Source organism: Drosophila erecta, unplaced genomic scaffold, assembly GCF_003286155.1.
Source record: "Drosophila erecta strain 14021-0224.00,06,07 unplaced genomic scaffold, DereRS2 tig00000055-arrow-pilon, whole genome shotgun sequence".
Classification (NCBI taxonomy): Eukaryota; Metazoa; Arthropoda; class Insecta; order Diptera; family Drosophilidae; genus Drosophila; species Drosophila erecta.
In genome coordinates this window covers 21,734,144-21,757,961 of record NW_020825200.1, presented here as the reverse complement: position 1 = coordinate 21,757,961, position 23,818 = coordinate 21,734,144, and the positions used below count along the sequence as shown (strand labels likewise).

The window sequence follows — 23,818 nt, the reverse complement described above, 5'->3', positions numbered from 1 at the left end:
CTACTTGTAATACTCCAGGTGCTGCATATTTATGTCCAATTTCTTATAGGCTTCGTCGACATCACCTTGGAATATGGAATCTGGCTCTACTGTTCTGTTGACGCAGTCGATTAAAGAGTTATGAAACAAGTTAAAAAAAAGTGTCATGTTATTCAAAGTGTGAAAATACCGCGAGTGACCCCACACTAATCCAATAGTTAGCATAATTGGTCGAATATCCTGTCGGTTCTCATCCATATCGTTTGTCTCAAACTTGTCCATTTTCCTTTTCTAAAATTATTATTGTTTAATTTTTAAGTAGTAATTTGAAAAATTATATTATGTACCAACGGGGACAAGCATTTAGTTATGTCTCTAGCCTCTGCCAAAGATTCAAGTACTAGTTCAACAATTCTGCGATAAGAATGTTCGAAAATTGATTGAATTTTTTCAAGAACAAAACCAATAGTCTTTATACGCCGATCTCCTAATTGCTCAGCCAAGCTCTCAAGGTTTTCCAAACGTGACTCCCAAAAGGAAAATATTGCTTCTGGTAGTGGAAAATTTTCTTTTGAGTATATCTTTTCTCCAGCTTTTATATTCACGAGGTCTTCAACGGAATCAAGCCACTTTACCACCATGAATTCAAGCGAATGCTTCATTAGAGGGTTTACTACGGAAATATCACTGAAAAAGGCAACCAAAATCTTATACAGTATAAACTTCATTTACATTATTTACCCATGGGCAATAGCTGGAGCGGCTTGCATGACTTCATCCATGCAAATAGGAAGAGGAAAAATTGTACGGTTTATAACAAGCCCTTTCATCTGGGCAATTCCATTTCGCATTTCTTGAGACTCTGTCTTCATATCGTTTGCGATCACATTGGTCCATCCCATTTGATTTACTGTGTTATTTAGCAGTGGAAAAAACACTTCATCGCAAAGTATTGATAAATTTGCTAATGGATTTGGTAATAGATCACCAATAAGAAGCGACTAAATTGTTAAAAAATTAGATATCATATATAATGTAGCATATTTATTTTATACTCACATTAAGCATATTTTCTTCAGTTAAATGAAGTGGTGTTAAGTACCGAATAAAGTAAGCAACTTTAGACCGTGGTTTGACTGGAAAGCTATAGGATGGATAAAGTTGCCCACCGGAGTTGATTGTGAATATTATCCGTTTCTTTATGGGATTGTTCAAAAAGTCTATAACAACATCCTATTAAAAAAAAAAAATGTTATTGGCTTTCAGGTATATTAACCAAAAAACTCAACAGCGACTCCAAAAATAAATAAAAGAAGAGAGAATGGTATACCCGTTACTCAGCTTTTCTAAGCATCTATAAAAATGGAGAAAAAAAAAAATCACATTTTTCCAAACGATAAGGCGGTATAGTGGGCTTGGCAAAAATTTTTTTGGCAAATCGATAGAAATTTACAATACTAATAAAAAAATTCAAAAATTTCAAAACATTTTCAACAGTTTTAAGGGGCAGCTTTGGGAGGTCTGTGGGAGTTAGAGTGGGCAACATCACAAACCTGCGCTGCGTCTAGTCTCTGAAATCTGCATGCCTTATCTCAACTTTCTAGCTTTTAGTATTCTTGATCAAGATTAATAGCCGAGTCGAACTGGCCATGTTCTCTTATTACTTTCTCCCCTTGGTGTTTTATTCAGAAACTCTAGGTTCAACTATTTATCTTTAATCAATTGCTCAACCTCATTTTCTGGCTCTGTTTATATGAGCTTGAGTAGCTCTCTTCTTTGTTGTTTCTTTAAGAGAGTTGCGCATGGAAAATTACCAGGATTTGTGCTGCGTTAGCTATTTGGTTGATTAGCTGGAATAACGAATTCGCCATCGGCGCATGTTTATTTCTATGAATCAATTGTTTATTTTAATGCGGCCGAAATGGTTATTATCAACAAGAGCTTTGGGTCTGAATTATGTGCAAGGGTTGTAAGTTTAAGTGTGTTGCTGGGCAAATGTACCATTTGATATTGGTGTAATTGAGTGGTTGTGATCAAGTGGTACTGTGGTACATATGTACTGTTTGTGAGTATGTGTAATTAAGTGTTATACTACGGTACATATGCTACTTCCCCATCCTTAAGAAATTAGACTGTCCTCAGGCGGATAATTTGAGATACAAAATAGGATTTACATTATTTTCTATTTCTGTTACATCATTGTTTACAATATTTGATTCAATAGGCGTGCATATAATTGTCTTAGACATTGCCTTATATTTGTAGTTATAATAAAATATTATTATGACATCTAAAACTATTAATATAGTTAATGTTTGAAATATATTATGTATATTTAAATATTAATATATTATAAATATATTATTTGCTTTATGGATTTTAAAAATATCTTTAGCTTGTGATATTTAGTTGACATAAATCGTTTGTGTGTAATCTAACATAGTAAATGATATTGAGATGTCTTCGATTTGTATGGAACAGTTAAAAGCTTTTATTATGTTCTAAAAATATTATCTATTATTATTTTTGCAATTTTGGTTAAGTGTGGTTTTTGGAAGTTCCAAGTTAATATTATATTGGAATCAACATATGTAATTACCTACATTCTGTAATTAATTGATTAAGTATGCCTATTCGTTTATAATTAAATTTTTTGAAGATGCCAAATAAGTTTGATTATTTTGAACATAAAAATTATTTTGTAAATTTTCTATTAAAATGTTTGTATTACTATCTGGATGTGGAATTATTGTATAGATTGGGGTTTGAATTATTTTTATTGGAATATGGGAAAATATAAGAATTTCATTTGTATCCGTTTTTAGCCAAGTGGATGTTTTAATATGTAAAAGTTTTTCTGAGTTTATATGTTAGATAATCCTGTTTTAGTAATTTAGGATTAAAAATGCCAAATCTTGTTAACTGCATTCCAAGTTCAATATCTTCTACATACTCAGTAAACTGTTGTAAATTAAATAATAAAATGTTTAATTTTTGAAAGCCTTCATTTATTGCATTTAATCTCCTAAATTTATTATTTTATGCCTTCATTAACTGTTATAACTTCGTTGAGTTCATTACCTTGGACGCAGTTTTCGGACAAATTATGAATTTTATATTCTAGATCTTCTTTATCTGCTTGATCTAGGGTTCCAAAAAGGTATTTATAAATTGTGCCCATAAAATTAGCTAAGCCGCGTTTGCTGCGCTTTGCTATTATTATGCCATTAATTTCCCTTTTTAATTTCTCTACTAATTATTGAACTTGGGATAAAGGGATGCAGGTGTTCCTGCATATATAAAATTATCTGCTGTTGTTTTACCTGTTGTACTATGTTTAATTTTATGGTTATAACCATAGAGTAGGGTTTCAAATTTAGTAATTTTATTCTCTGGGTCGGACTCAGTATTTATAATTCTTATTTTTCAGTTTTATGAAATCTCTCAATGTCAGAAATTCCATTTTTAATATTATCCATTTTTTAAAATATTTTTTTCGGACGGTTTTCCCATTTCATTAAAAATTTTAAGTAAAGCTCTTTTGCTTCGAGCCAATCCCTAGAGCTGACTTCAATTATGGCGGCATATTTGGAATAAACGTCAATACATGACAGGAAGTTTTATTATCGATTAAATAAAAATCGATAACATATTTTTCTCTAGGATTAAGAATTTCTGGCGTTAACTCGTAATTTAATTTAATGTCTCTATGTTTTGTACATGTTACATACTTCACATTCATTAATAATGTTCTGTATTAACTTATGATAATAATTTTGTGTAATAATATTTTTTTTTAATTTTTTTTTTTTTTCCCCATACCTGGATGGCTAAAAGTTTATTTTCTATTGCTGAATTATTAAGTTCATGTGCATTGAGAAAACGGCTAGCGTAACAAACAAAATAGTTTTTCTGAGTTTATGAATTAGATAATCCTGTTTTAGTAATTTAGGAAATGCCAAATCTTGTTAACTGCATTCCAAGTTCAATATCTTCTACATACTCAGTAAACTGTTGTAAATTTAAAAATAAAATGTTTAATCTTTGATCGCCTTCATTTATTGCATTTAATATCCTAAATTTATTATTTTATGCCTTCATTTACTGTTTTTCTAACTTCGTTGAGTTCATTAGCTTGGACGCAGTTTTCAGACAAAAATATGAATTTTTTATTCTAGCTCTTCTTATTTATAAATGGTCCCCATAAAATTAGCTAAGCCGCGTTTGCTACGCTTTGCTATTTTTATGCCATTCATTTTTTTCTTTTTAATTTCTCTACTAAATATTGAACTTGGGATAAAGTTTATGTTTGTTCTATTTTTGTAATATTTACAGATAAGTAGTGTTAAGTAGTAGTTGATTGGTAAAATATAGATCCAGTATTAAATATAAGGTAGCCATTTTTGGCTTGAATTGGGTTAACTTTATGACTTTGTCCTTGGACATGTTGCATAAAACATAATAGACAATAGTAAAGGATCATCAAAAATGTGTAATTATGTTCGATTGCCTTGGTCGTTTTGGGTATACATGGAATACATTTCATTCATTTTCTTTTTCTGTTTTATTAATTTTTATTAATTTTCTTTTGCTGGGTGTCACGTGCAGGTGTTCCTGCAAATAATATATAAAAATATCTGCTGGTGTTTTACCTGTTGTATTATTTTTAATTTTTTGGTTATAAACATAGAGTATGGTTTCAATTTTGGTTATTTTATTTTCTGGGTCGGACTCAGTATTTATAATTCTTAACTTTTCTTGACAGTTTTATGAAATCTCTCAATGTCAGAAATTCCATTATTACTTGTTGTGACGTTAATGTTCACATTTTCGGAATTTAACCATAAATGTAATGCAGTACACATAAATGCTGAATCTTAATCGACTTTTATTTCGGATGGTTTTCCTATTTCATTTACAATTTTAAGTAAAGTTTTTTTTGCTTCGAGCCAATCCCTAGAGCTGAATTCAATAAAGGCGGCAGGAATGTTTTATTATCGATTAAATAAAAATCGATAATTTTTCTCTAGGATTGAAAATTTCTGGTGTTAACTCGTAATTTTGCACATGTTACATACTTCACATTCCTTAATAATTTTCTGTATAAACTTTTGATAGTCTGGGTAGTAATATTTTTCTAAAAAAATTTTATTTTGTTTTTCTATACCTGGATGTATGAGTTCTGTGGGTTTTTATTATTACTTCTTTAAATTTTGAATATGATTCAACATCTATTAATTTAGTGGTTGATCTCATAACTTTAGTTATGTTGTTCGGACCGACAATTTCTATGTAGGAGTTTTTAAATGTCTTTTTCATTATCTTTTTCATAATATTTTCATAATCTTTTTCATTATGAAAATAAATTTCGCTATTTTTCGTACACAAAATAAAATTTTTGTACAAAAAATCTTTTATTAATACTTTTGCATACGCACTTGTCATTTCTTTATAATGGATTTTAAGTTTTGTTTTATGAAAATATTTTCTTATTTCTGTATTGTTATTGTCGTCTTTGACAAATTCTATTGACTATACTATATTTATATACTATAAGTAGTTTATTGGTCTTTCCGTAAAGGAAATGTAATTTTGGTTATCTTCATGGCTACTATGTACGGCAGCAGCTGAAGTGGGAGATTCGCCGTTTAAGTTTTACTATTTTTACACGTGAAAGTGCATCGGCGACATGGTTTTCTTTTCCTGGTATATATATATATTCAAATTCATTTAGTCTGAATTTCCATCTTAGGAGTTTCATGTTTGGTTCCTTGATATTATCGAGACAAACTAAAGGTTGATGATCACTAAGGATCTGAAATTTACGACCAAAAGAGATAGGACCTGAAGTATTTAGTGGCCCAGACAATAGCTAAAAGTTATTTTTCTATTGCTGAATAATTAAGTTCATGTTCATTGAGAGTACGGCTAGCGTAACAAACAGGTTTATGATCCTGTGATAATACAGCACCTAGAGCGGCGTTGCTTGCATCTGTGTTTAATGAGAATGTTTTTTCGAAATTTTGGTAAATTAATATAGGTTCGGACACAATTAAAAATTTTAATCTTTCGAAGGCTGATATATAATCGGTATCTTTAAAAATTATAACGGAACCTTTTTTTAGTTTTTGTGTTATCGGTTTAGCAATTTTTGGAAAGTTAGGGATAAATTTACGGGAGAAACCGCAAAGTCCTAAAAATGATTTTGTCTTTATTAGTTTTAGATAATGGGAATTTTTGTGTGGCTTCTGTTTTACTTGGGTTGGATTTCAGTTCAATTCAAATGGAATTCGAGTGTATGTTCATTTTTTGTGGAAAAATTTGTTTTTTGAATCTAGCTTTCATCCATTTGGATCTGATGAAAACCTTTTGCTTCTGTTTTACTTGAGTTGGGTTTATGCCTTCATTAGTTACAATGTGACCTAAGAACTCTGTTTCTCTTTTCATAAATTCACATTTGTCAAATTGTAACTTTAGATTAGCTTCTTGTAATTTAGCAAATACTTTACGTAGAGATAACAAGTGTTCTTCCAATGAAGTGGAAAAAACTATTATATCGTCCACGTAAACTCAACAATCTTTGTAAATTAGGTCTTCTAAAAGATTGTTAATACAAAGTTGAAATGTTGCATGTGCATTCTTCAGTCCAAATGGCATTCGAGTGTATGTTCATTTTTTGTGGAAAAAGCTGTTTTTTGAATCGAGCTTTCATCCATTTGGATCTGATGAAAACCTTTTGCTAAATCTATGGTAGTGAAATATTGAGACCTACCTAGCTTAGCAGTATTTCATCCATGACAATAATTGGGTACTTATCATGAATAGTAATTTCTTTTAGTATGCGGTAGTCGATTACTAACCTAAACTTTGTTTAGGTTCCTTGTCGTAGGCTTGGGGGTATTTATAAGGTTTCCTATAGATTGGGTCTTCATGCTTAGTTTTGATGACATGCTTTACAGTACTTGTGAAGGCAAATTTTTCACCTTCTCTGTATTGTATGTCCCTAAATTCGTGAAGAATTTAGATGGTCAAGCCTGAATTCATTTGATTCCCTTATTTCGATTCCAATTGCATAATTTGTGCCTTCATCATCAGTGGATAATTCAAACAGTCGAGGTTACCTTCTCGTTCTGGTATGTAGTCCATTAAGAAATTGTTGTTGTTTAAATCTACGCTTCTTTCGTCAAAATGTATTTTGGCGTGGCCATTATTTGGTACCATCATTCTGGTATTAGCTGCACTGAGCTGGGATACTCGTTGGGCGTCGCCTCCAATTTGCATTTCAAATGCACTGAATAGGAAGTGTAACGGACGGACGTCAGTTAATGGGTAGAGATGAAATATGAACTCTATTCTTCTTATGAACGAGCTTAGTTCCAGTGTCGTACCGGTAAATGTTGTCGAATCTGATTAAGAGCCTGGTTCAGATGATTCTCGGAGAGTAGTTCCACTTGTTGCTGTCGTAGTGCCATTGTTGTTTTTTCTTCTTTTAGTTGTTGTTGTTGATTGTTAATTTTGTTTTTTGTCTTATTTTTCACTCCTTGTAGCGGTCACGCTTCTTGTTTTGCGGGCTACACACTGTCACTGTCAGGGGCTTCAGTTACCCTTTAGTGGTCTTGTCCTTGCAGCACTTATGTAATTTTTTCACTTCTAGTAGCGGACACACCTTTATGGTGTGCTACCAAGTTGAAGCGATTTTAATTATTAAGCACTAAGCGCAAATTTGCTTAAAGAGCTGATAAAGAGGAACCGGAGACGACGAAATTGAAGATGAAGATGAAAAGAACGAGAATGTCGAGTTTGAAAAATTTTTTTTTAAACAAAGTGTGGAATATCTTGGATTTATTGTAAACAATGGTGGTGCAAAAACCGACCAAGAAAAAGAAAAAGCGATAAAATTATACCCAGAACCGACGAATCTGTATGAGCTTAGGTCATTTTTAGGCCTAGCCAGTTACTACCGATGTTTCGTTAAAGACTTCGCGGCAATAGTGAGGTTTTTGACAGACCTGCTGAAAGGAGAAAATGGCTCTATCAGTAAACACACGTCTAGGAAAATTCCTATTGAGTTCGGTAGCATGCAGAGGGATACATTCGAGAGGCTGGGAAATGTCTTGGCTTCCGAAGATGGGATCCTCGGATACCCTGATTTCAGGAAACAATTACGGTATCGACGCGGTCCTATCGCTAAAAAAGACCTATCACAATAAATTCTAGGACACTAAAAAGAGCCTGAACGAATGAGAATTGTTGGCTAGTGTGGGCGTTAGGCAAATTGCAGAAAAAGATGGATGGATGGAGATATCGACGGTCATAACGCAAAAATCCACTACAAACCGGGTAAAGACGCTATTTTCAGGCAGAATATTAGTGCCAGTTCACAGTGAGCTTTCGCTGACCTACTGCCAGTTCCCGGCAACACAATTTTGGAAATTATCACTGCACAGGGAAAATAAGGGTCAGGAAAACGTCAGGCAAATCCTCCGTGAGTAATGATGAGCATCCCGAAAATGAGCAGCTTAACGAAAGAGGTGGTTGTAAATTGCAGGGTCTGTACCAAGGCCAAGTATAACAGGCACCAAAAAAGGAAGAGCTCGGGGAAACGCCTATACCTAGTTACACCGGCGAGATGTTGCACGTTTACATATTTTCGACCGATAAGAAGAAATTCCTAACGTGTATCGACAAGTTCACTAAATTCGCAGTGGTATTGTCATAGGGCCTTTGCTTCAACTAGTAAACTTGCTCCTAAAAATCAGAACAATATATTGGGACAATAAATTCAATTCTGATACCATCACATCTCTACTAAGAAATAACTACCAAAATAACTACTACTACGGCTACATCGAATGGTCAGGTGTAACGGTTTCACAGTTCCTTAACAGTTCAACTTTTACCTCACATCTAATGTTTGGATCTATGATAATTCTTTGACTAAATGAGGTTAGGAAACAAATGCAAAACTTGCAGGTGGAAACACCGGAAGTAGAATTTGCTTTGGGTATGAAACTCCTGCTGAGTTAGGGCCTCGCTAACGGCTCCTTCTATAATTGCCTGCAACTAAGCAGCGTCCATCTTCGTATTGTTGTTAGTCGTCGGAAGGTAACCTTGTGCTTCTAAATCCCACAAAGAAGTTGTACGAGGAAGGGACATGGACTATAATCGATAGTAATATGACATGGTGTCGAACCGACTTGGAACAAGCGGAGGTATTCGCCGCGCGATTTCAACCATTCAATCTTGCCAGCCTGCAACAGGTTTAAGAAACTCAGGACCAGTTGACCCAAACGCTTCAAATGGATCTACAAATCACGCCGTTTGGACCTTGCGAGATAGCCGATGATCAGTCTTCTCCCTTAAATTTAGAATTACAAAGATTGTAAGGATCATGGAAGCGCAGAGGATTATCCAGAGCTCCAGTTCGGTTTTCGTGCTGGCCATTGTACTTTCAAGCAGCTCCATCGACAATAAGGAATATTGCAACAGATTCTTCTTGGACATTCGAGAAACGTTTGTTCGAGTGTGGCACATTGGCCTGCTCCATATTTCAGGTTGCTGAAATCATACCATTCAGCACTTTCCACCGAACATATCGAGGAAGCCCACGTACTTGTGAATGTTATGTAATTGTTAAAATTTTGATAAATTTGATAAAGCTAACTATTCCATAGTTAGCCGGCGCGCCCAATAGGGCTGAATTAATAGAGAAAAGGTCACAAAGGGGTTCCCAGATTTCCCCGTATGCTTTAATAAACATTCACAAAAAAAAAAGAAAAAAATCAACTCCTGAAATTTGCCGAATTGAATTCACTTATCGAACTTAAATGATTTTTTTTCTAACTACCCTGTTAAGATATTGGGTTCTTTATGTTCGTTGGGCGACAATTAAGTATTTCCTAATGGTCCTCAAGTTAAGTGGCTTCGGCAGATAAGAAGTACGTTGATCGGTTCTTAGTCCAGGATTTATCCAGGTGGGGTGACATCTTACGATGATTATGGTGGAGGGCGTTACTTGGCCCTTTGCTGATCACTGGCCTTTTGGCTCAGCGAGAATGATTTAAATCAAACAAATGTATTTAACGGGGTAGTGTCGGACTTGCTAGCCTTTATTCTTAAAGTGCTTGCTTAGAACTGAATACAGAGAAACGGGAAAATATGAATTTACCCTAGCTCCAATGCATCACGCCGGTAGCCCGGATAAGGAGTCTCCGATTTCCGCTACTGTCCGTTCTTAGCGCGGAGCGCTGAACGTTTTTTACCATTTTTTCAGCATTTTATACTAATATTACTAGTTGCTAACTTGCATAGGCTTATTTCACAATAAGCTGTTGTAAGTGTATGTTCCCTAGAATATGTAGACTGCTGAGCTGTTGTTGCTGTGGCCCTTGATGACATCGTCATTCAGCGGGGTCTTGACGGTTTCGGAGGGAGTAATGGTAAATCACATTCACATTTATTGCGGTCAGATTTTTGGTTCGGTCAGGACTCGACTTAAGTTATCGAATAGCTTTGTTTTTCGCAAATCGGCAAAGTGCGATTTTCCCGGAATAATTGTGTTGAGTGCTTCGATTTTATTTTGATTACGTTCGATGACGTTTTGAGATTTTTTAATATTATAATATTTTTGCTGATTTTTAACTTCTGATTGATTTGATTTGAAATGATTCAAATCTGAAATGATTTTAATGTGGGCAAAAGGAAAAACTTTACTTTGTGGTCTTAAAACTGTTGTTGGTGGTGGTGGTGAAGACGTCGAGTTTAAGCTGTTAACCGAAGTTAACAAAAGTTGACTTCCGTTGTGAGGCCAGCGACCGGTTGCTGTCCCAATTGGTAATGACGAATTCTTGGTGCTGGAATTTGGTGGTTGTCTATTGATAAATGAAGTGTTGCAAGGTGCAGGTAGAGGCTCTGAACTCTGGTTCCTAAAACATTTTCTTAGCCCTATGTCTGTTACACGACATGCTGTTTTTTTTCCATTTGAGGGAAGTTGCCGTGTAACCCTAGTACGAATATGTCTAGAACATTATTGTTTTATTTTTTATATATTATTTTTTAATCTTAAAATACTTTATTTTCGAAGTTAGTTTTATACTGTATTTATATGTAAGGTAGTGGGACCAGATTATGGTTATGTCACGCCCCCATTTCTTGAATTTGGCCTGTCCTCAGGCTAGGACTAGGGTATTCTGCTATGATTTGGTAGTTCGTTTACAATATGTTTCTTTGGTGTATCTTCTTTTGATTTCACATATTTTACCATTTGTTTTTTTTTGAAAGTTTTTAACTTATAACACTGCTTATTATAACTTATTATAAATGTAGTCAATGAAATTATAAGAAAGGCATTATAATATTATGTGTGGAATTCAATTATTTGTTTTGTTTAAATATACTACAAAAGATATATTTTTCTTAAATAGACACTGTCGGGTTACGCAGCCGGCAGTATTAAACAATATTAATTGTAATAGTTAGGATTAACGTAAGTCAACGCTTATTTATTTGCGTATATATCTAACCAACCGCTTCTATACATTCTTATCTTTAGCGCTCGTAAAGACAAACTCTCTCATGCCAGCAGGAATTAATTGCTTACATATATACTCATGTAAAGTTTATAGTTATATTATATAGCTATATAGTAACGTAATTATGCCTTCCTCATAATTCACTTATACAAAGACCGACCGCGGTGGTCCGCCGTATCGATTACTCGTTAAATAAACAAACATTTCTCAATATTGCGAGTCTCGTTAAGGAAACAAACATTTCTCGATATTGCGCATCCACTCAAGCCTCAACCAAAACCCAGCCTCTAGGCAGGCACATAGCTACGTATTACATAAGAATTCTTTTTCCATACGTATGCACATAAGCATAAGCAAGAAGCGCTCTTGCGCAGATTAAGTAAACAACCCACTAACCCAGTACAATCTTAATTTCTCACACCATTTATCAGTCTTACGCCTACATTCAATCTATAAAAACGGAAAGCGGATTTATTCGGAGTTTTTTTTATTTCCGACTCAAAATTTCGACTCAAAACAAAAACTATTTTACTGGCGCAGTCGGTAGGATACAAAAAAAGTATCCGAAACAAAAGAACCGCGAGTGGAAAATAAATTAACTTTTATAATCCTGTACTCGTGAACAATTACGCTTGTGATTTTCGTTACTTGGAATTTAAATCCATTTCGGTTTTCCTAAAAAAGTGGAAGAAAAACAACGAAAATCCCCAAGAAAAAATTAATTCCATAAGTCCAACGGCAGGAGAAAGAAACATTACAAATAATAAAATTATAGAAGAGTAGTAATTTTTTCAACTAAGCTACCAAATAAGCAAAAAGAAAAAAAATATAATACATCTAAATTAACTTGTTTACAAAAATCAACAATAACAAACTCCAGAAGACAAAAACGTGAAAACATAAAACTAAAACAAAATAAATAATGGAACTACCTAATATTGCTGCACCACAACTCGTAACCCTAATCGAAAACAACCTGGGCGAAGCGCGAAGACATTTTCTCATTTAAAGGAGATCCCTCAGCGCTTTATACGTTCATTAGTAGAGTGGATTACATCCTAGAACTCTACCCAACTAACGACCTGCGACAACAACGCATTCTGCTCGGAGCTGTGGAACGAAACATAGATGGACAAGTAATAAGATGATTGTGACTACCAAGCATTGAGGACTGCCGCAAATTGAGGTCAAGGTTAATTGGCGAATACAAACCACAAACGCCAAATTACAAACTTCTGGAAAATTTCCGGGAGACGGCTTACAAAGGAAATTTACGAACATTCTGCGAGGAAGCTGAAAGTCGGCGTCAACTCTTAATATCTAAGCTACATCTAGAAGGTAATAATACCGACCTCATAATTTATTTGCAAGCAATTAGGGACTCCATTAAGATACTTATTCCAAAATTACCAACTAATTTGTTTTGTATTTTGGCTTCCTGATTTAACATAGCAGAAAATGAGGGGATTTATGAAGAACACGCAAATGCTTATACGAAGCAAAACTTAAAAAAAAATATTATAACTAAAATTGAAAATAATACTCCCCATGCAAGTACAAGCAAAATGAATCCACACTTGCAAACTCACTATCAATCCAGATATCCTCCATATCAACAACCCTTACAGCCTTTTCCTAATCCATACCAGTATCCACCCATTCAATCAAAATATCCACCCATTCAAACTCAACAACGACAAATGTTCAACAGACCACCCATGAGACCTGGACAAAATCAATTCGATGCACCTAGATTTGCAAACCTACAACCTAATTTTAATAGGAATCCATTTCCACAAACACAACAAACTATAACTAACAACTCCATCTCCAACATTAAACAAACTTTTAAACGTCCTAGACCAGCTGACAGCGACCAATCCAGAATGTCTACCGACGAACTTAGACTACAAGATGCACAAGAATATGGACCAACTGATCAAAACTGTAATCAACATTTTTATGAACAAGCGTTCTTTGACTACAATCAATACCAAACCCAGACTGACAGTAATCAACTTATGACGCCATCCGAACAAAATTAAAATATTTCTCAATCTAACGAGCATTTTCGGTTACCAGCTTTGGACAACACCAATACATAGAAATTACACACAAAGGTCATAAATACAAAAAGGATCGACCATTACCATGATAAGATAAAATATCTTATCTAAATGCGATGCTTTTATCTAACGGTGCCATAATACAAAACGAATATTTTTAACAGGCCTGAACAATTTTATTTACATGATTTCTCAGAAGATTATGATTTATTAATTGGCAGAAAATTACTCAGTGATAAAAACTATAAAAATTCTACAGTTTCAATTTATGATAAAGTACACCCTTTTACATTGAGAAATTAATTCCGACTTTCATAAAAAAATTAGATTTTAAATTGTTTCGATTAAATGAGGAGGAAAATTCTAAATAAAAAATATTATTAAATAAATTCAAGAATCTTCAATATCAAGAATGATATCCTTTAATATTCACTAATACGATAAAACACGTAATAAACACAACACACAATTCTCCTATTTCTTCTAAGCAATATCCACTTGCTCATATGCAAGAAATAGAAGTAAAAAAGCAGGTACAAGAAAAGCTTAAGCAAGGATTAATTACAGAAAGCAATTCACCATATAAAAGCCCCTGTTGGGTTGTATCTAAGAAACGTGACGCTTCGGGTGAAGAGAAGTACAGAGTTGTAAATGACTTGAGGAAGCTGAACGAAATAACAATTCCAGATAGATATCCCATGCCAAACATAGATGAAATACTTGGTAAGCTAGGACAGTGCCAATATTTTACTACAATAGATCTAGCGAACCCAGAATCAATCCAGAAAACTGCATTCTCCACCAAGAGCGGTCATTACGAATACATTCGGATGCCATTTGGTCTCAGAAACGCACCAGCAACATTTCAAAGGTGCATGAATAACATTCTTCGACCACTGCTGTATAAGCATTGTTTAGTTTACTTGGATGACATAATTGTTTTTTCTTCATCGCTTGATGAACATCTAAATTCATTACAATTGTTTTTTAATAAATTGTCCGAAGCAAATTTAAAATTGCAAGTAAACAAATGCGAATTCTTAAAAAAAGAAGCCAGTTTTCTTGGTCATATTGTAACTCCGAATGGAATTAAACCAAACCCTCTTAAAGTAAAATCTATCGTTTCATACCCAATTCCAACTAATATAAAAGAGATCAAAGCATTCCTCGGACTAACCGATTATTACCACAAATTTATCCCCAATTACGCTGACATAGCAAAACCTCTGACACAATGTCTTAAAAAAGGAATGAAAATAGACACAAAAAATCAAATTTATTTAGATGCATTTGAGAAACTAAAAGCCTTGATAATAAGTGAACCAATTCTACAACTCCCCGATTTTGAAAAAATTTGTCCTTACCACAGATGCTAGTAACGTAGCCCTTGGTGCCGTTCTTTCTCAAAACGGTCATCCAATATCTTTCATTAGCAGAACACTAAATAAAAACGAATTAAATTACAGTGCGATTGAAAAGGTATTACTCGCCATATTCATATCATATTCGGTAAAACAGATAATAATAAAATAGAAAAACCAACCAATTTCAACCAAGCAATTTTTGCTTGATCATTTCATTTACAAATACATCCCCATGTACATTATGAGTGATGCAGATTTTGAATTTATACAAGCAGTACATAAAGAAATCATTAATACCAACTACACAAAGATTATTCATAGTCTCATCTTATTAAAAAACGTGCATTCATATGCAGAATTCGAAGAAATAATATTGCAATCACATGAAAAACTCTTGCACGCAAGTATCCAAAAAATTACAGTTATTTAAAGAATGCCATTATTTTCCAAATTCTCAACCTCCAATTCAAACCATAATAAACTAATGGCTCTTGGCTCTTAAGCGATGACTTTAAGGTGAGGAGATTGAGTTACGACTCAACACAGAAAAGCACGGAGTAGCAGATATCGAAAGGTTACATAAAACAATAAATAAAAAAATTCGAATAAATAATTCATCTAATAATGAGGAAGCTAAACTAAGCAAAATTGAAACTGTCGGGAGCAGAACTAGCGATCTATTTAATTTCTCTAAAACATTTATACTTTTGCAAACTTAACTTTTAACGTATATCACATTTTCAAATAATCTTTCTTGGCCACTGTAATCGGTCACTTCTTGCACATATTAGCTTTCAATTATCTCACTATTTTATTATCGCTTTCTTCTTTAACGAGCTTTTGCGCATGCTCAGCTTCTTACGCTTTTGCTTTGGACTCTTCAAGTCAGTCGTAAGTCGTTCTTCGTTTGTTCTAATCTGTCTCTCGCGACACTTACATTCTAAGCGCACTTAACCAACGCTGTATGTATAATAAACCAAATCGTTAATAAATTAAATAAGAATTATACAATATCGTTTGTACTAATTTGATATTAATTATTAAAAAGGGCTGTCAAACCAGTCAGTCTTCGTAACATTGGTGACCCCGACGTGATCCACCACTAATTTTCGGTTCGGTTAATTATTAAAATATCGTTTTTAATAAATATTAAAAAACGCTTTGTACATATTCGGTGTAAAGGCTCTAAACAAAGTTAAATACAAAATTTTGAGAAGTGCATAGTGGATCATATATGCTTGGTTTACATACCATACAGCTAGTTTCAATTGCCGCGCTTTCGGTATATATATAACATACATACATACATATATATACATACATATATATACATACATATATATAAATATATATATATACATACAAACACATACATTTTCGTTCTTTTCTATAGCGTGATATTTCGAAGTGACCAAATAACTGTTTCAAAGGTTCACTAACCTTTAAGAGTATATACATTCGGACCGTATATACATTTTGTACAGTTCTTAGACTTTTCGAAAAATTATAAAAATGAATTCGGAGATTACGGGATCTCCTAACCCTTCTGTGGCATCAAGGGACATTGATTTTTATAAGGCTAAATCGTCTTCAATATTTCGGCAAATCGTGGCTTTAAACAACTTTTTAACTCAAGAAGAGCTAAATAATTTTGATGAGTCGGATCTTGAGGTGCGCATTGAAATTTCTGCTCGAATGCAATCAGACTTTGACGCATCTCAGACCACTCTAGAGAAGCTCGACTTATTGGAGTTGACTTCTGACGCGCGAACCGAATTTAACCAAGTCTATTGCAGTGTCAGATCAAAATTAAATCGTGAACTCAATCGCTTACAAAAATCCTTAATTGCTAATTCCACGGTAATTCGAAATGTGATCGAGGATCAAAGTACTTTTCGGTGTTCAGCTAGCAGCTCTCGACTCCCTGAATTCAAATTACCGCGTTTCTCCGGTTCTTACATGGATTGGCCAGATTTTTACTCCATGTTCAAGAACGCAGTTGGAAAACTCGAGGATCTGAGCAAAGTGGAGAAATTTCAGCATCTAAGATCTTGCTTAGATGGCGCTGCGTTGGACACTATACGATCCCTGGAGCTGACAAGTGAAAATTATGATATCGCATTGGATTTATTATTGAAACGTTTTGATAACAAATTATTACACTTTCAGGCACACGTACGGTCAATTTTTGGGTTCAAAGGTGTTGAGAGAGGTTCTGCAAGCAGTCTACGTGAATTGAGCGACAAAATTAATTCACATTTACGGGCTTTGAGCACAATAGCATCATCGCAGGAAATTGCTGATGGAATGCTGATTCATCTCATCGCTTCAAAATTGGATCCAGCTACACGCGAAAAATGGGAAGAGTCTTTGCCAACGTACAAGCTTCCGAAATGGACCGAGATGTCAACGTTTTTAGAGAAGAGATGCCGAATGATGGAAAATTTGGAAAACGCTGTGGTAACCCAAACATCCAGCGCTCAGGTGGGAAAATTAAAACCGTATCGAAATGCCCTCATCTCTTCGTCTGGCCCCTCTTGCCCATTGTGCAACGCCAAAGACCATAATTTGTTTAAGTGCCCTAAATTCTTGAATTTGATTCCAACGATGCGTTACAAGGAGGCAAAGCGTCTTCATCTTTGCCTAAACTGCCTTCATAAAGGGCACAGCTTACAACAGTGCAAGTCTGGGCATTGCAAGCATTGCCAATCCAAACACCACTCATTGCTTCACATGGATTTGAGCACCAGCACTGTCGTTAGGCAATCTCCTCTTGATTCTCAGCCCAATTCATCTTCTATTCTTGTATCTAAATCTACATCGATTGCATCACCTAAGCCCAAAAATGAAAATCAGACCGAATACGTGATGCTAGCCACAGCTGTAGTTTATCTCAAAAATCGCTCTGGAGTTTTTGTTCCTTGTCGAACTCTATTAGATAATGCAGCTCAACTAAATTTAATCACCACTCGCCTTGCCAACCAACTTCGGCTGAAATCCCATCGAACTGGCATACGGATTTCGGGAGTTGGAGAAACTTCTCTCTCATCAAATAGTTCAATCGACGTTGAGCTTAAATCTCGTGATTCATCGTATCACACATCGCTTACTGCTGCCGTACAAAACACAATCACCGGCTATCATCCGCATTTTGACATTAAATCTTCTGATTGGAATATTCCTCTGAACATTCATCTTGCGGATCCACTTTTTAATAAAAGCCAACGAATAGACCTATTATTATCTATATTATGGATTACTTTGCGCGGGCCAAATTAAAATTGCAGAAAATTTGCCCTATCTTCAAAAGACACGACTCGGTTGGATCGTAGGTGGAATTGTTGCTCCCTCATCAAGAAGCCTTTCAGCATTGGCTGTATCAAACTTAGAAGCATCCCATTCTCCAGAAGTTGAAGATTTACCTAACATTTTGAAAAGATTTTGGGAGATAGATCATTGCGTTGGATCTGCATCTTCCATATCGGACGATGATTTGCTGTGTGAGCAGCTATTTCAAAAGGGATATTCTCGACTCAGCTCTGGACAATATTCAGTTCGTTTGCCAGCTAAATTTCCTTTGAACTCTCTTGGAGACTCTTATGAGCGTGCATTACGCCGTCTTAAGTCTCTCGAAAACAAATTTGCTAAAGACTTGGATTTAAAGTTGCAATACTCAGCCTTTCTTAAGGAATACCCCGATTTGAAACACATGTCGCTTTCTAACAAGCAGTCTACTTTGCCTCAATTCTATTTGCCACATCACTGCGTTCCCAAAACGGATAGTACAACAACAAAATTGCGTGTTGTATTTGATGGGTCAGCAAAATCAACCACAAACCAATCATTGAATGATCTTCTTTTGGCTGGACCATCAATTCAACCCAAGCTATTCACCACGTTACTTCGATTCCGATTTTTCAGGATTGCCTTGTGTGGCGATATTTGCAAGATGTACCGTTGTGTCCGCATGACACATCCTGATCAATATCTGCAGTGCATTTTGTGGCGCGACAATCCTGATGACGAGGTCAAGGTATACACTTTGGATACGGTGACCTACGGAACTAAGCCGGCTGCTTTCTTAGCAATTCGAGCTATGCAGCAATTAGCTCAGGACGAGGAGACTGATCTACCACTTGCAGCAAATATCATTCGCCGAGACTTTTATGTAGATGACTTAATTTCGGGAGGCAATTCTGTTGAAGTAACGCAAATTCGGATGCAGGTCAAAGAGCTGTTACGACGTGGTCACTTCCCAATAAGAAAATGGTTTCTCCAATGAAGCTGCCGCTCTCGAAGGCGAATCTGAAGAGGATTTAGAAAAGCTGCTTCAGTTTCACGACGGAACTGACATTACAAAAACTCTTGGTCTTGTTTAGGACCCAAGTCGCGATCATTTGATCTTTAATTTCTCAACAGATCTCGCTGTCGAAAAAGCAACAAAAAGATCCATCCTGTCAACCATCGCTAAATTGTATGATCCTCTTGGATTAATATCTCCCATAGTTACAAAACTCAAAATATTCATGCAGTTGTTGCATAAAGACAAGCTCGATTGGGATGAAAGCTTGCCTTTAAATCTTCATACATCATGGTTGGAGCATAAACTGCCAGATATCTCAAATTTCCTCGTTTCGTCTTGCTTCCTTCTGCGTCTTTGGAAATACATGGATTCTGCGATGCCAGCATACCCGCTTATGGTGCCTGTATATATGTTCGCTCAGAAAGTCAAGGATCTATTACTTCGCATTTACTTTGTGCTAAATCAAGAGTTGCTCCTTTAAAAACACTCACAATCCCCAAATTGGAATTGGCTGCAGCACACCTACTTTCTGACCTCATATACAACATCTCTAAAATCGTTCCATTTTCTTGCAGCTTTTATTGTTGGTCGGATTCAACTATAGCGCTCTCCTGGATTCGTGAAGCCCCATCCAATTTCAACATATTTGTTTCTAACAGGGTGGCTCAAATACAAGATAATACCAAAAACATGACATGGAGACATGTGCCAACGCAGATGAACCCAGCCGACATATTATCTCGTGGATGTTCGCCTCTTGAGCTAGTCACATCGAGCCAATGGTGTGAAGGGTCTGCCTTTCTACGCTCAGAGTCAAACAATTGGCCTGCAATCGTGCCACCTATAGCAGAGCTTCCCGAACGTCGTCGTCAAGTTTTAGTTGCAGCTCATCAACTTGATATATCGTTTAGCTGCAAATATCAAAACTCATTTGGCAAACTGCAGCGAGTCTTCGCTTACATTCATCGCTTTTTGGAACTTCGATTCAAAGATCGCCCTCGCTCAAAGGGTGAACTTACGGTTCAAGACATTCGAAGTGGCACTTATTTACTCATCAAAGGCATACAATTGATTCATTTTGCTGACGAGTTTAAGGCTTTGCACTCGAAAAAGGAACTCTCATCCAAAAGCGATCTACTTTCCTTGCATTCATTTATCGACGAGACTGGATTAATACGAATTGGCGGTCGATTGCAAAATTCACTTTTGGACTTCAACGCGCGACATCCCATACTGCTTCCAAAACGACATGCCGTGACTTCATCAATGATTTTGTTCTACCATCACAAGTTCCTACACGCTGGACCACAAAGTCTTCTTGCTACGATTCGGCAAAGATTTTGGCCAATCGGTGGACGAAAAACAGTTGCAGCCATTGTCAGCAAGTGCGTACGATGTTTTCGTTTGAAGCCAAAGTTGTGCGAGCATATCATGGCTCCATTGCCAGCCGATCGTGTGCAGCCAAATCGCCCATTTCTCATCACATGAGTCGATTTTTGTGGCCCATTTTATTGCAAATCTGAAGTGAGAAACAGGCCTGCATCCAAATGCTACATCTCAATTTTTGTTTGCTTCACCACTAAGGCAACACATTTGGAAGTGGTTGAAGACCTCTCTACGTCATCATTTATCGCTGCTCTTAAACGATTCGTTAGTATCAGAGGAAAACCAAATACAATTTGGTCAGACAACGCAACAAACTTTGTTGGTGCAAAGAATGAGCTCAAGGAACTTCGTCAACTCTTCCTCAGTGATCCGCAAACCAAGGATTTCAACAACGCCCTTTCCTCAATCGGTGTAAAATGGCATTTTATCCCACCTCGCTCTCCTCACTTTGGTGGATTATGGGAGGCGGCTGTAAAATCGGCCAAATTTCATTTTTATCGAGTTGTTGGAAAAACGATCCTGACCTTTCATGAACTGCGCACTCTTGTTTGTGAAATCTCTGCTATGCTAAACTCACGACCTCTCTGTCCAATTACAGAAAATGCTAGCGACTTAGATGTTTTGACTCCTGGTCACTTTTTGATTGGGTCAACCTTTGCTACCTTCGATGAGCCTGACGTCACGCATTTGGACCTTAATCGTCTTGGTCGATGGCAACGCGTCTGCCAAATTCAGCAAAACTTTTGGCGAAAGTGGAGCTCCAATTACCTCTCTCTTCTTCAAGAGCGTGGCAAGTGGTGCAAGGCCGTTCGAGATCTGGAGCCAAACAACATTGTCGTCATCAAAGAAGACAACCTTCCTCCACTTCAATGGCGATTGGGAAGAATTGAAGAAACCATTCCTGGCGAAGATGGAAGCGTGCGTGTTGTCATAATACGCACTTCTTCTGGACTAATCAAGAGAGCCGTCAACAAGATTGCTGTTCTGCCCGTCGATACCACTTCGGTTGAAAGGATGCCTCTTCCAACGGGGGGAGCATGTCGGGAGCAGAACTAGCGATCTATTTAATTTCTCTAAAACATTTATACTTTTGCCAATTTAAACTTTAACGTAAATCACATTTTCAAATAATCTTTCTTGCCCACTGTAATCGGTCACTTCTTGCACATATTAGCTTTCAATTATCTCACTATGTTATTATCGCTTTCTTCTTTAACGAGCTTTTGCGCATGCTCAGCTTCTTACGCTTTTGCTTTGGACTCTTCAAGTCAGTCGTAAGTCGTTCTTCGTTTGTTCTAATCTGTCTCTCGCGACACTTACATTCTAAGCGCACTTAACTAATGCTGTATGTATAATAAACAAAATCGTTAATAAATTAAATAAGAATTATATAATATCGTTTGTACTAATTTGATATTAATTATTAAAAAGGGCTGTCAAACCAGTCAGTCCTCGTAACAGAAACCATTCTTTACATATACAATCACAAAACCAAGCATAATACTACTCATAATACTCATAACACTTATAATAAGCATAATACTTTTAGACACTCAAAAAATTAAAGAGAGGCAAATAGAAAAAAAATATTGACAGACAAGAATTTGATATAGACACTCTATATAAATTAGGTCCTCTACAGTTTAAGGAAATGTTACTTCTATTATTTGGGACGGCCCACAAATTCAAAAAAAAACAATCACCAATCACTGCTATCTGCTTTTTTCAAGTAAACCAATTCAAATACCATCAGCATTTGAACATCATTGCCTAAATATTAATTTAAATAAAATTAACACTTTGATTAATTATTTTGGGAATAAAATAAAAAACGACACACCCCGCATATAATATTTGTATAATAAATTACTTAAAGAATTAAACGGAATAACTATTCACCAAAAAAAAAAAGACGGAAGCGTGGACTATTAAACGTAATAGGTTCATCTTTTAAATATCTTTTTGGTACACTTGATGAAAATGATGGAGTGCATTTTCAGGAAAAATTAGATTCAATCGCTGAAAATTCAATACAACTACTTGAAATGAATTTATGAACGACGGACTACAACGACTTAAAATGTATGGAATAATCGCAATAGCATCAACACTCTTGTATACGAACTTATGCAATTCATTGAATACATAGAGGACTTAGAAATGGGCATGCAACTTTGTAGTGACCAACTTAACTTTATACTGCAATAACTTTTCAAGACACCCTCGCCCTAAATTATAGCAGCTTTTGTATAACCCAAAAAGTGAGAGAATTGTCTTAGAAAAATCAGGACAGAATATGATCGTACGATTGTACAGTTAGGGAAAGGAAAGTTATAGCAGTGACCACCGGCATGCAGCTTCCCAGATCTTAATTCATTATCGGATTAAACCTCGTGGCGAACGCTCACAATTTAAACTTCACGTACACGTGGAGATATAATTTAATTATATATAAAACAAGAGTGGGATATTTCAATAAATTTCCGTGTGCGATTTGTGTGAAAGTGGCAAAGAGATTCGACCCCAAGGCGTAAGGAAGGCCAGGCCTATATAAGAGCATTTGGTTGCTCTACAGCCGACTACCCCCCGTCTCGTCGACCCCCGCATCAGCTCCTGGTTTAAACCCCGTTCGCTCCAAGAAGAGGCCACGAGGCGACATAACCTTCAGCAACAAGTTACGCAACCGGCCACCTGCCGAATGATAACTGCCAAATATATTGGAAGGCTAGAGCTCATCCAGATTATTCAGCTATGCAGAAGTTTAGACGACCGGATCAGATTTAATTATATTTGGACATCATCATCGTCACGCCGTGAAGATCATCTCCTATGACCAACGGAGGTCTAACTTTGTGATTTCGTCTTATCGCAACGCAGCGTAGCAGCCAGCGGTTTCCTAAGGTCTTATCGCTGCAGTGCTGCAGTTATATTTCGTGTTTTGTTTTAATTCTTGATTTTCTTTTGTATTGCGATTTGAATTTTGTATTGCGATGAATTAAATACTCGAAGATCGACGGAACTTTCGGCATTTGAATAGGAATTTAAATTAGAACCTTTAAAGTTTGACCTACAGCTCGACAATGTCAACGTGAACTTGGGCCCAACTTTACGCACATCATGGAGTGGATATTTAAGGTCGTGAGTACTACAAACCAACAATGATTAAAAACCTTATTATGAATTACCTAT

The 23,818-nt window shown here is 35.8% G+C and overlaps 1 protein-coding gene across 2 annotated transcripts in view; it reads right to left on the bottom strand.

Annotated features, from left to right (window-relative positions):
• The window catches only part of LOC26526662 (dynein beta chain, ciliary), a 505,182-nt gene that overhangs the window by 370,064 nt on the left and 111,300 nt on the right, over window positions 1-23,818 (bottom strand). For both annotated transcript variants that reach the window (XM_026979208.1, XM_026979207.1), the window contains exons 3-6: window positions 1,039-1,212; window positions 721-980; window positions 327-666; window positions 5-270 (exon numbers count right to left, since the gene is read on the bottom strand). In XM_026979208.1, the coding sequence (XP_026835009.1) occupies window positions 5-270; window positions 327-666; window positions 721-980; window positions 1,039-1,212 (1,040 nt within the window). The remainder of the gene's footprint in view (window positions 1-4; window positions 271-326; window positions 667-720; window positions 981-1,038; window positions 1,213-23,818) is intronic.